This window comes from Macrosteles quadrilineatus, unplaced genomic scaffold, assembly GCF_028750875.1.
Source record: "Macrosteles quadrilineatus isolate MER2022 unplaced genomic scaffold, UCM_ALF_1.0 Scaffold_8__2_contigs__length_117827958, whole genome shotgun sequence".
Taxonomy (NCBI): Eukaryota; Metazoa; Arthropoda; class Insecta; order Hemiptera; family Cicadellidae; genus Macrosteles; species Macrosteles quadrilineatus.
This window is the reverse complement of record NW_026542601.1, coordinates 61,450,253-61,463,105: the sequence shown is the minus strand read 5'-3', so window position 1 is coordinate 61,463,105 and position 12,853 is coordinate 61,450,253. Positions and strand designations below refer to the sequence as shown.

Sequence of the window (12,853 nt, the reverse complement as noted above, 5' to 3'; positions counted from 1 at the left end):
AATGCACTGAAAGTGTGGCCAAATCTGCCATCTTGGTCCGTCATACAGCCTGAATCCAAGACCCGCGAGCACAGTTCGCATTAAAAACCCCACGACAAATACACGATCATAAACAACATTAGTAGTTGACAAAAATTGCTGAAATTTTGCACACTTGTAGATCTGATACTGAGGATAACGATGGTGTTAATATAAAATTATTAGTTATGATAGTAATTAATTTATAAATATTTGTATTACTGATGTAGTTTAATTTTTCACATTCAGACATGAAAAAGTTGTATTGCGAGGAATTTTTTTATTTTTTGGTCAGAGTAATTTCATCAGCGGGAAAGTTGTGGATAAATAACCAAATTTAACTATCCGATTCACCAAAAATTTTTATCGTGCGTGGTTTTCTAAAAATATCAGGTACAAAAGGGGTCCATTGCCGCTGCTCCGCGCCACGCCCGCTGCCCCGCCGGGCCGTTGTCTATAAATTTAGCGTGCAGTGTTGTATTTATACTGTTGTACTGTAATATTTTATATATTAAAGAAATTTTCAAATATGGTCTATGGAGAATTTTCAACCGTTTGGCACAGCTTTTTAAGGACAAATTTGCTTTCAATATCATCCAAGATAAACTAAAGATAATTATGTAAGTTAAATTAAACTTCCCAAATATATTTGTAAAATTACACTCAATTTATTGTCCCAGAAAAATTACAGTTTTATTGAGATGTTGCCTGATTTTATTTTTGTGAAGACTTTTGCTACTTATTTTACAGTAGTAGCGAACTCTAACATTGGAATATTTTTGAGCAATAATTTTAATTAGGTACTAAACAAAAATGATTTTTGTCCATATTGTTTCATATCCTGAGAAATGTGTACTATTTGGAAACAAATTTACACCTACATATTGTCCAAGTACTTTGTTCGTCAAGTCCTCAATTACATTGTTTTCCTTTACACTAATATCATTAACTTTATATCTACACTATTCTCATCAAGGATAGCAGACGACTAGCGCGCTGCACACGCCGGGACTACTGTCGGGGAAATAAATATATGCACTCGAGTTTGAGCCTAAATATCTCTTGAGATGAATTATCCGATTTTGTTGGGAGAAAAATTAAATATAAGCTGGTTTAAATACATTTTACGTGGTAACAATTAAAAAAAATTCCGTTTACCAGAAAAATTTATATAGTTGAAAGATCCTAAAAAGTACCGATTTTTAAGAACCTCTGCACTAACACCGAAGTTTAAAATTTAATTGTAAACAAACCACTCAGCCAATATTTCTGAAATTGTTATGGCTTATTGGTAGGTTTATTGTTAACAGTTCCATGCATTTTAAAATTTTTACTCACAATAGTTTTTATGCTGATGTTTATTTTTAAAACGTATGCTAGCATCGTTAATAATACCCTAAAAATGTCGTTCAAAATGCCATCGTGTTTGTCGTGACACAAGAAATAACACCAATATGACAGATTTATAATGCGAACAAAGATGTTTTTTAAACAGATATATATTTGTAAACAAAAATTTCTCCCGCGATAAAAAAATATATTTACTACAGTAAAACAATCGATTTACTTTAAGATATTTCCAACAATATACTAATACGACAATGTACTTCCAGAAAAACCTAAGTAATTTTTATACAAAAGTATTTTTACATTTAAACAAAGCCTATGTAAACAACACTGACTCGAAGCATAGCAGACGACCAGCGCGTTGCACACGCCGGGACTAGGCTAGCGCCGCCATCTTTGTCCGTTTCGTCGGCTAGTCAGACTGCCACGCTCCTGCGCTCCGAGTAGCGCTTCTATTTTGTTATGTGTTCGCTGGTGTGTATAATTTAAGTTGTACAAAAAATCTTCTGTACGAAGTAGTTGCACTCATTTGTCATAGAATGAAGCTAATTCCAAGGTCATAGGAAGACCTTGAAATCCAGCCGTGTAGGATGTATCCTGAGCAATCCAGTAAGGAGAGTCATCAGGGCAATAATTAATGTGATCCATAATCTGAATTTCTGCACCACAGCTACATGGCATGTTGTCTACTATAGTTACATCCTCCAGAAAAAGCGACTAAACAATGCTTGTACGGTAGACTCATCCCACCTGCTCTCAATGACAGGTAAGTTGTTGGGAAGCTTTATCTACCTTGGAGACACAATCAGCAGGAAACTCAATCACCATTGACCATCTGAGGGAATCCAACTTCCTTAAGAAGGCTGTTTGCAATGGACTTTTTGGGACTTTAAACAACTTTTTTGTTGAGCAAGTAGCAAAAGAATGGATAAGATCTTGTACCCTCCTTTAAAAATTCTTTTATGCATCTGGTGTCAGGTATAGCTATGGGCACGTTCACCGGAGCACCGGTGAGTGCTCTAGTTCTGCCACGCTGAACGCTCACCAATGAGTGCCGGCATCGCCTACATGCCATTTAATTTCTGCACAGCAGCGCACTGGGAAGAACCCATATTTTTATGTCTGCGTTTAGCTAGGAACGGGTGCTTTATAGTGATGTAGGTTGGTAGTAGATTTACCCTGAAAATCTAATTCTGGCAAGCTTAGAAATCAACTTAATGTCCCGTTTTTCTCCCTCCTATTGGCAATACAATGGGACTGGCTGGTTCCAGACAGTGCTGCTATCTGTGAGTGTTTCAGCAAACTACGTTGACTCTCGTCGTAACACAGAACACATCACCACACATCATTTGCTATTTGTCAGACCAAAATATTTTAAAGCAAAACGGGTCCGCTTGACGCTGTGCCGCACCGGGGCTACGCCTGCCATTTGATGGGCTGCAGCAAACGTGTTGATGACCAAGAAGCCATGAAAGGCGGGTAAACAGTCTTATAGCCCTAAAAGTAATTATGCTAGTTTTTGAAAAGTTAGCTTACTCACAGTATCAGCAGTGGTAAGATTGAGTCCTAGACCTCCCACTTGAGTGGTCAACAACAACACGTCTATGGAGGGGTCAGAGTTGAACCTTGCCACGACATTATGTCTGCAACTCGGAGGTACTGAGCCATCCAGCCGCAAGTACGTCACTGATGGAAGGTGCTTTCTGCAAATGCACAGTATTGTAAGTGATATAGTCTTTTATCTATCTACCATAGTATCATTACTTTACTTTTTGTAAGAGGGATTGTTCAAATCTTGGTCTTTATACTTCATAATGTTGACCTTTGGTTAGATAGTATCATTAATTTATTGATCGATCCTAGCAGAATGACAAATGGCATCTCAGTCCAGAATCTACCTCACTCTAAATTGGACCAGTAAGTTCTAATGTACTTCATCTCTCTCTTGGACAGTGTTGCAACTGTTTGTAATATAAAATAAGAAAATTTGCCAAGTTTTATCACAATATATCCATAAACAAGCAAACTAAAACATTTTACAATATTCTTCTTAAAAATAACATGGGAATTTTAAATTACTTTTTTTTAATTTTCTCTGTTAATAATAATAATTGTACAAAAATACTTTGATATACTAAATTTTTGTTAAGCTCTTTTAAGCTCTAAGAGAAATTGGGAAATGTTCTGTTTTGAGGGACAAAAATTAGAAAAACCTATTTTCATCCTATAAAACCCCGTTTCCATGATCCGATCATGCTGGTTCGCGTCATCTAGAATCATAAAAAATCATAAACGGCGACAACCCGTTTAAAAAAGAAATAATCTATTGGCATAGATATGTTAAAGATGTATTATGCTTATACAATGGCAATAAAGACTCATATTAAGATTTTTTGAAATATTTAAATTCTATCCCCAACAATTAAATTTACAAGAAAAGAAAAAAAAATGTTTGCATATAACAATTACTAAAGCTTCTACAAGTTTGTAAATAGTAAATAGTAGATAGCTACTATAGTGAAATTTGCTAATTAGTTTCAGTTTAATGTTTAATGATTAAAAAGTATTATATCCTGTTATTTTTTTATTAAAAAAACACAGAACGTGATGCTTCAAAAGCTAAAGCCTCAGGAAGAAGTGTAAATTGGTGAAACATTTTTTTTCAATTGTCTAGTATTTAAATACCAATGAATATCTAAAGAAATTAGATGTTTTTCTGCTGACCTAGCTATTAGTGATTCAGCTATCTGAAAGGCATTGTCTGTCATTGTAGCAGACGAGTGGTGCTATTGTGAAAGCACAACGGTCTCAGCTAGATTTTAAGCATTTGTGGTTTTCAGTGAAGTTTACAGACATTCAATGACTGTTCAAACAACTAGACTAGACCTGAATTTATTAAATTGTAATAAACTTTGTGGATCAATCATCAATAGTGATGTCTAAACCAAAGTCAAGATTTTAGCCAATGAAGTAAAGAATAGACTTTTGGAAATAACTGATTCTAATTGTGAATTCCCAAATAGTGTTAAACCTTGATCCAGGAGCACTTGAAAATTATAGAGTTCAAACATTGTTGATGGAAAAATATGATTTTGTTATAATAGTTATCTCTTTTGTTAACGGTTAAGGATTTTAAACATGCAAAAATACAGGTTAACATAGGACACACTCACTTGAGCAAATCATTCTCGACAATATCCAGCATTGCTTTGATCTGACAGAAGATGAGAGCTCGATGAGGAGAGACTACAGGAGCTGCTGTAGAGTTATCCAACGCTGTACCTATGCCACAATCTACAACAAGCATCATGGCAAATAATGTAAATAATATGGTTCTGCTGTTTAGTTACTGTAAGCCAAACCTACACCACAATAATTAGTTATAAGCGTTGAGGGAAAGGAAATATAGGACTAGGCAAAAGTATGGATACCCTCACTTACTTTTTGATGCTGATTTGAGGGTGGGTGCCTAAAAGTGCACTTTATGATTGGTATGCCAATTTTGCCCAGGGTTTTAAAATAAGATATCTTGGGGATTGCTTAAAAATGTTAATCTAAAGCTCCATCAAGTGACACCTTATTTTAAAGGTTTTATTTAACTAAAGAAAGAAGAATCAGCAAAAACCGGAGGTCTCTATCCCAACTCAGTATGGCATGGCAATCATTTAATGATGCCTAGAAAATGCATTAACATGGGTTCCCTTAAAGTATATTCACACATATCAGTTCCAGCGTGTCACGGGTCAGTCACAGCAGTCAAGTCACAGCCAAAAAAATGTATTCTCTATTGGCTTTCCTGTTGTGTTACCTAACTCATCCAGCCCTGTTTCTGCACAGGTCCGTCAGTCAATTTCCGATTCATTCCCAACGATATTTTGGGATTGTAGGGACGCCTGACGGTAGTGTGATGTAGGTGTTTGACATTTTTAAATTTATAGAATACTAGCAGAGTACCCGTCCTTCAAACGGGGTTGGCGTATAGGTATAAAATGCTTATTGCAGTTATACTCGTGCTTTATATATGCAACCCAGCAGACGTACAGGCAGAGTTCGTCTATCTCTGCTCATTCCACAAGACCAATTAATTATAACTAGCTACAAAATTATAAGTTTATTATGTTCGTTTTGCTAGTTTTTGTATAATTCAACATTATGTTCACAACTTTATTAATTTTTTCTGTTCTTGATTATTTCATGTTGTTAACTTAATATTATAGTAAAAAATGTAACCATTGTACTTTGTAGCAAATTTAACGGAATAAATCATTCATTCATTCATTTGTGTTTGCAATGGAAGAGGAAACAGTTTAAGAAAATTTGGTTCTTTTAATTTACGGTATGCTATAGTATAGCACATCTACCATAGCCATAATGTTCTACCACTGCACCTAAACAATACAAAAAAAAATTAATTTTTCACTGTTTTTTGTTGCTAGTTGGTTCAAATTAGATGTTGTTATAAATGCAAAAAAATAATAGTGCTGCACCCTGTTGGTAAACCTTATAAATTTTTAATGCCAACTTGTGTAGTTGAAACAGCTGACAAAATTCTTTTATTCCTTTTAAAAATGAATACTCATAAGGTTAAAATGGGAAACTCCAGAGCCACTGGGGTGGAGTCCGAAAGGATTTTTGAGATAAGAATGCATCTATATGTTAATCGGGAATATGAGCTATCATAATGCCAAAATTTCGGCCCAATCCGACCATTATTTTTTTCGTTTACTTGTCACAAACATTCATCCATCCAAACTTTCTCACTTATAATTTTAGTAGGATCGTGTTTCAATAAGAAAATTTGTTTAGCAAATTTCCCATATAGGGCTATTAGAGCTATTAAGGTAGTACTCATGATAAGCCCTGGACCCGGGACCGATTTACATTTTCGTTCTGAGGTCCCTAGAGGCTAAAAACACCAACCGTTCAAATTCATCTTATCTTACTAATATTATAAAAAATGTGAAAGTTTGTGTGTTTGTTTGAAGTTCAATCAAGCATTAGGTAACTAGAGGACGGATTGGGCTGAAATTTGGCATGATGATAGGTCACATTCCCGATTAACATATAGGCATATTCTTATGTCAAAAATCCTTTCGGGCTCCGCCCCAGTGGCTCTGTAGTTCCCCATGTTAACCTTATGAGTATTCATATTAAAAGGGAATTAAAGAACAGTCAGCTGTTTCAACTAAAAAAGTTGGTTATACGATATGAAAAGCATTAAAAAGTTATAAGATTTACCAACAGGGAGCAGCACTATTATTTTTTTGCATTTATGAGAACAGCTAATTTGAACTAAGCAGCAACAAAAAACTGTGATACGCAATGAGAACTGTCAAAGTAGGATTGTTAACAGCTATGTTTATGTTTTTAATTTCATGAATAATTTTTGATAATTTGCGAATTTTTTAAAATTTATTTTTCTTTCTTTTTTTTCTAATGTATGCTAGCTACTAAGTCCATAGGTAAAACATAAATACAAACAAACAAATATTCATCCTCTTTGATCTCCTTTTTGCATACTGTCTAATTTAGTTCATTCCACTGACAGTAGTTAATTTATTATATGAGCTGAATAAAAAATAGCTACTGTATTCATGATAAGTGACTACGAAAATTTACAGTTTTGTATGTAAATATTGAAACACAGCAACTAATTGCAGCAAGTGACAGTAACAGTTCCCTGTCAGACTCGCCCTCAAAATTGCCTTTTGTAGACCAAATAGTATGGGGATTTTCATTAATCGGTTCTGGAAACAGTTCTGGTTTCACAAAAACATGGAAGAAGTTTTATCATCGATTGACATTTCACCAATCAGCGAAAAGGATTTTAGAACAGCAGAAGAATGCCTAGGACAGGTATGGTTCTTGAACTTGAAATTATATTTAAGAGTTAATTAAGTTTGTTTGATAAAAATAGTTTTAGTTACCAAAGGGGTACTTTGGTATTATCAGGAGGCCACCCTTATACAGCAAGCGCGCTGCGGCGGTTATGTTATCATAAATATGTTTGTAGGACTTTCCTCGTTTCGTTATAAATAAAACAATACCAGATGAGTCATACTTTCGCACGCCAAATCCCCTCCTAGTAGGCCAAGGTCAGGTCGTTGACCGGAGCGCGTGCATCACCTGTCACCGCCTGTATCTAGGGTATTTGACGGGCGAAATCATGACTCATTGGTTATCGTTCAATTTATAACAAAACGAGGAAAGTCCTGCAAACATATTTATGATAACACAACCTAATATAGCCGCCGCAGCGCGCTGTATACCTACTTGGCGTAGTATAGTGGCGGCGACGCATTCAACTCAATCCTCGCCGACATTGCAGCCTTCAGGGAGGTAGAACTCAAAGGCCGCTAATGGTAATCATGTCGAATTTGGACAGTAAGTCAATTAAAGTATTGTCTTTCAAATTATGTAGTTATTTTTGGTCTCCGGTAAAAAAAAAAATACCTCTAATATAAGTAGCATCCAGATAAAACCAAAGTACCAAAAACAGTATTTTAGTGTTGCAAAAACCTTCAAAATTAAATCAAACCCTAAAATACTTACCAAACACAAATAAATATGAATTCCCGGCAGTCTTAGCAGTCAAATTTTACTTATTTTAATGTTTTTATAATGAACTAGTAAACACGTTGCTCGAAATCAAGCAATTGCAAAGAAGTAAAGTAGTTATTTAAAAACAAATAAAAGTCATCATAATTTCCGATGAGTTTAAAAGACTTTGAAATGAAAAATAACAGCAATTAAAATATACAGCTGATCAAAATTTAAACAATCATGTTCTTCATAAGGATAACATGGGAACTTTAACAGCCACTGGGGCAGAGCCCAAGGGACTTTTTCAAAAATGTTAGGTCAGTTTGCAAATCTACGCGACACACTCTTTCCAATGAGACGTCAATGGATAAAATCGGTTTAGAAATGGCGGAGGAGTTCAACCGACAAAGTTTCATGTAGCGTATTAATTATATAGATTCTATAAGATGATTTTACAGTAATATTTATTTTTGTTTTTAAGGTATGGCAAGACATGTTGTATGATTCCATGATTGAAGCTGGCGTTGAAGAAAAGAAATTGGCTATAGAGAACGGTGATGTGACGAAGAATATTATTCCGTTCATAACGGTAATAGTGGATGGAGGATGGTCTCATCGTAGCCATGGTCACAGATACTAAGCTAATTCTGGAGTTAGATGTGAGAAACAAGTACTGCTCAATGTGTGCACACTTAAAAAAGAAAGGAACTAGGGATGGACGGGTCCCGAAATTTCGGGAATTTTTCGGGAAAAAAATATTCCCGATTATCGGGACGGGATTACATTTGCCTCGGGAATTTTTCGGGACGGGATTTGGTCCGATCGTCGGCGATTTTTCCGCTTCGCGAGTGCCGATAACGCCGTTATTGCGAGCGATAGGTCCGCGAACGCAGGAGACGAAGTCATTTCGACGATTACGCCGTGACCGCGGAGTCCTACCGACGACTGCGCCGTGACCGCGAGTCATGCCGACGATCGCGCCGTGACCACGGAGTCCTACCGTCGATCGCGCCGTGACCGCGGAGTCCTACCGACGATCGCGCCGTGACCGCGAGTCATACCAACGATCGCGCCGTGACCGCGGAGTCCTACCGACGATCGCGCCGTGACCGCGGAGTCCTACCGACGATCGCGCCGTGACCGCGGAGTCCTACCGACGATCGCGCCGTGACCGCAAGTCATACCGCACCGACGATTGCGCCGTGACCGCGAGTCATACCGACGATAACCCCGTGACCGCGGAGTCATACCGACGATCGCGCCGTGACCGCAAGTCATACCGCACCGACGATTGCGCCGTGACCGTGGAGTCATACCGACGATAACCCCGTGACCGCGGAGTCATACCGACGATCGCGCCGTGACCGCGAGTCATACCGACGATCGTGCCGTGACCGCGAGTCATGACGACGATCGCGCCGTGACCGTGGAGTCATACCGACGATAACCCCGTGACCGCGAAGTCATACCGACGATCGCGCCGTGACCGCGGAGTCCTACCGACGATCGCGCCGTGACCGCGGAGTCATACTGACGATCATGCCGTGATGGCGGAGTCATGCTGACGATCGAGCCGTGATCGCGAGTCATACCGACGATCATGCTGTGACCGCGAGTCATATCGACGATAACCCCGTGACCGCGGAGTCATACCGACGATCGCGCCGTGACCGCTAGTCATACCGCACCGACGATTGCGCCGTGACCGCGAGTCATACCGACGATAACCCCGTGACCGCGGAGTCATACCGACGATCGCGCCGTGACCGCAAGTCATACCGCACCGACGATTGCGCCGTGACCGCGGAGTCATACCGACGATCGCGCCGTGACCGCGAGTCATACCGACGATCGTGCCGTGACCGCGAGTCATGCCGACGATCGCGCCGTGACCGTGGAGTCATACCGACGATAACCCCGTGACCGCGAAGTCATACCGACGATCGCGCCGTGACCGCGAGTCATGTCGATGATCGCGCCATGACCGTTGTCCGTGAGTCATACAGACGATCACCCCGTGACCCGCGAGTCACAAGTTTCTATAGGTACCTGTAAATTGTTACCCATTTTTTGGTTTTTATAGATCAGTGCCACAAATGGTAAAAATTGATTTCGTATGTCTTTTTTGGTACTTGCAATACAGTACTTTCTTTTTATGCACAGAAAAAAATCCCGTCCCGTCCCGTCCCGAAAATCGGGAAGGAAATAAAAATCCCGTCCCGTCCCGTCCCGAACTAAAAATTCAATCCCGTCCATCCCTAAAAGGAACCACTACTGACCATGAAAAATGTTTGAAAAATTGGAGTGGACCTAGCGCTTCAATGGAGTCAGACATGTTAGTGGAGGCTTTTAATTCCAGCCAAAAGATCCATGGTGTTCAGTACAGGAAAATGATAGGTGATGGCGATTCTAGTGTGCATCAGAAAGTTAGAGAGATGGTGCCTTACGGTCGTTTTGTAGAAAAAGTTGAATGTACAAACCACATGATCAAGAACTACACAAAGAGGCTATATAAACTGAGAGAGAATGGCAACACAGAGAAAAGATTCCTGAGTGTTAACATTATAAAGCGACTGAAGGCAGCAGCACGTGGAGCGATTATGCACCATTCCAGCGAAAAAAATATCGAAAAGTAGAAAGCATACTTTAGGAACAGCCCTTGCCATGTCCTAGGAAACCATATAAGATGTAAGCCTTATTTTTGTAAGGCAGTTGGTACTGAGAAAGAACATGAGGGTACTATGCTTCTCGTGGCTAATAAGGTGTTGGAAGCCCTAAAGCTTGTTCTTCTGAGGGCTAACTTACTATGGGAAAACCAAACGAGCAACCTTGCTGAAAACTACATGTCATTAGTGGCAAAGTTTACTGATGGGAAACAAGTTAATCGAGGCAAGAGGGGTTCTTTTACTTTCAGAGCAAGAGCTGCTGCATTCGACTTTCAGTACGGTCCAATGTGGCATTACAAAAGCATGAAATCCCATTTGAAAAGGAAAGAAAATAGGATTGAGGCGAACAAAACGGCTCATGACATGTAGGAGAGTTTAAATGAATAAAAGGAAGGAGGGAAAACACAAAAGCACCATTACAAGAAAAGCTGAGAAGGACATGTCAGGTACTAAAGATTACGGAAGCTTCTGCCAAAGGCTTGACTTGGGAGATGATGAGTTTGAGGAAGAAAAATCCTATCTTCTGAAGTCTTTAGCCTTAACACGTTCACTACTGAGCGTCGCATATATGCGACGCCGCGTTCATTGCCACAGACCGAGGTATACATTTGAATCTTACACATAGACCGGCTGTCACTTGGATAACAGTACACAGACCACGGGCGAAAACCTTTAAAACAGAGATCATTTACATTGTAATACGCTACAATCGTGTTTGTAAATAATTTATTTTTTATTTTTATTTTTTATAACCTTTTGTAATGTCACATATTTGCGACGCCCGGTCTACAGCGAAGACAATAGTGAAAATTATCATAGTTTTCTTGAAATAGACCAAACATCGCATATTATATGCGACAGTTAATTTTTTTGTGTTTTGAGGTGAAAGTAAGTAAAAAAAAAAACAGATTATTCAAGAACAGTTTATAACTGAACACATATAAAAGCTACATAGGATAATGCAGCATACATACTGCATACATACATACAGTGATGCAAAAAAGTAAAGACCAGTTTTTCCAACTATCATATGACGTGACAAATCATCATATACACAGACCAAGCGACGCAGTTGTGCGTCAGACATCTCTGTAGACCACTGCAGGGAATTCAGTGCCTTCAAATAGACCGTTACAAAGATATAAGCATTTTAATAACATTAGAACCCCGACGCAAATATGCGACGGCAGGCTATGGGTGGAAACCGGGCGTCGCATATGTGCGTCGCTGGTCCATGTGAATGAAAAATTTCGTACTATTGCAGTAGCGAACGTGTTAAACGACGAAGTAAAAGCTTTGATTGAAGTTAGTTTTTTCTGTTATTTTCAATCTCTTTGTCATCTAAGGCTATCACTACAGCAGCTGACTCTTCCATAGTTAAATCAGTCATTGGGGTAATTGTATCTTTATCACATTTAAACATTTACTTAAATACTCATAGTTAATAAAATCTTGACAGAAAAATCACTGTAAATAAAGTGACGGAAGCCTGACTGAAACCAACTGATAGACAGTTGACTCGGACAAATTTTGGATGCAAATGTGACTGAACTATGACTGCACTAATGTGTGTGAATCAACCTTTACGCTGAAGAAAATTAAAAATATGTGGATACTTCCTCTAAACTTTTTAATCGGCTACATCAGGTAGACTGACCTCAGAACACCTTCATATGGTATGAAAGTGTCTTTATTAAAGAAGGGCATCAGCAAAAACCGTTAGTCCAGTAAAAAAAGTTTAATCAGCCTGAGAAACACTGATAAATTTCCAAAACATTTTCAAATGACTGCAATTTTGTACTAGATACAAACAAATTTCACAGCTAACACATATATGTCAGCTGACATGCTAAACCATTAATAGTGTCAATAGCGATGTTGTAGAGTCTTTGTTCACGAAATTATGACAAACAAACTGTAAGTAGTATGATTTTTAAATTAATTTCAAAATTTTACGTATAAAAAGGCCTTTGTACACAACAGTCACAACGGAATTAAAAATCAACAATTACTCACCCAGCAACAGTTGTTTTAAAGCAGGTAGTTTGCAGCCGTGCTCAATCTCTGAGAGAGATGAGTTGTGAGACTTCAGTTCTGCTAAGATCTTCTGGAACTCAGGATGCTGTGGAGTGAGGACTAGCTTAGGATGGTTGCAGACATTCTGTAAATACCTCAGTGCCTGAAAATTACACTTTTATCAACAAATGAAGAGATACAAATGTAGTAGGCTAACTATCAACTAACTAATTGAACATTCATTGTCATTTAGCTTTCTCTAC

The 12,853-nt window shown here is 38.5% G+C and overlaps 1 protein-coding gene across 1 annotated transcript in view; it reads right to left on the bottom strand.

The window, feature by feature from the left end:
• LOC129001493 (TATA-binding protein-associated factor 172-like) overlaps nt 1–12,853 on the bottom strand; it is a 111,957-nt gene that overhangs the window by 1,508 nt on the left and 97,596 nt on the right. Inside the window, exons 34-36 of the mRNA XM_054428804.1 lie at nt 12,591–12,753; nt 4,539–4,659; nt 2,906–3,068 (exon numbers count right to left, since the gene is read on the bottom strand). Coding sequence (XP_054284779.1) covers nt 2,906–3,068; nt 4,539–4,659; nt 12,591–12,753 — 447 coding nt within the window. The remainder of the gene's footprint in view (nt 1–2,905; nt 3,069–4,538; nt 4,660–12,590; nt 12,754–12,853) is intronic.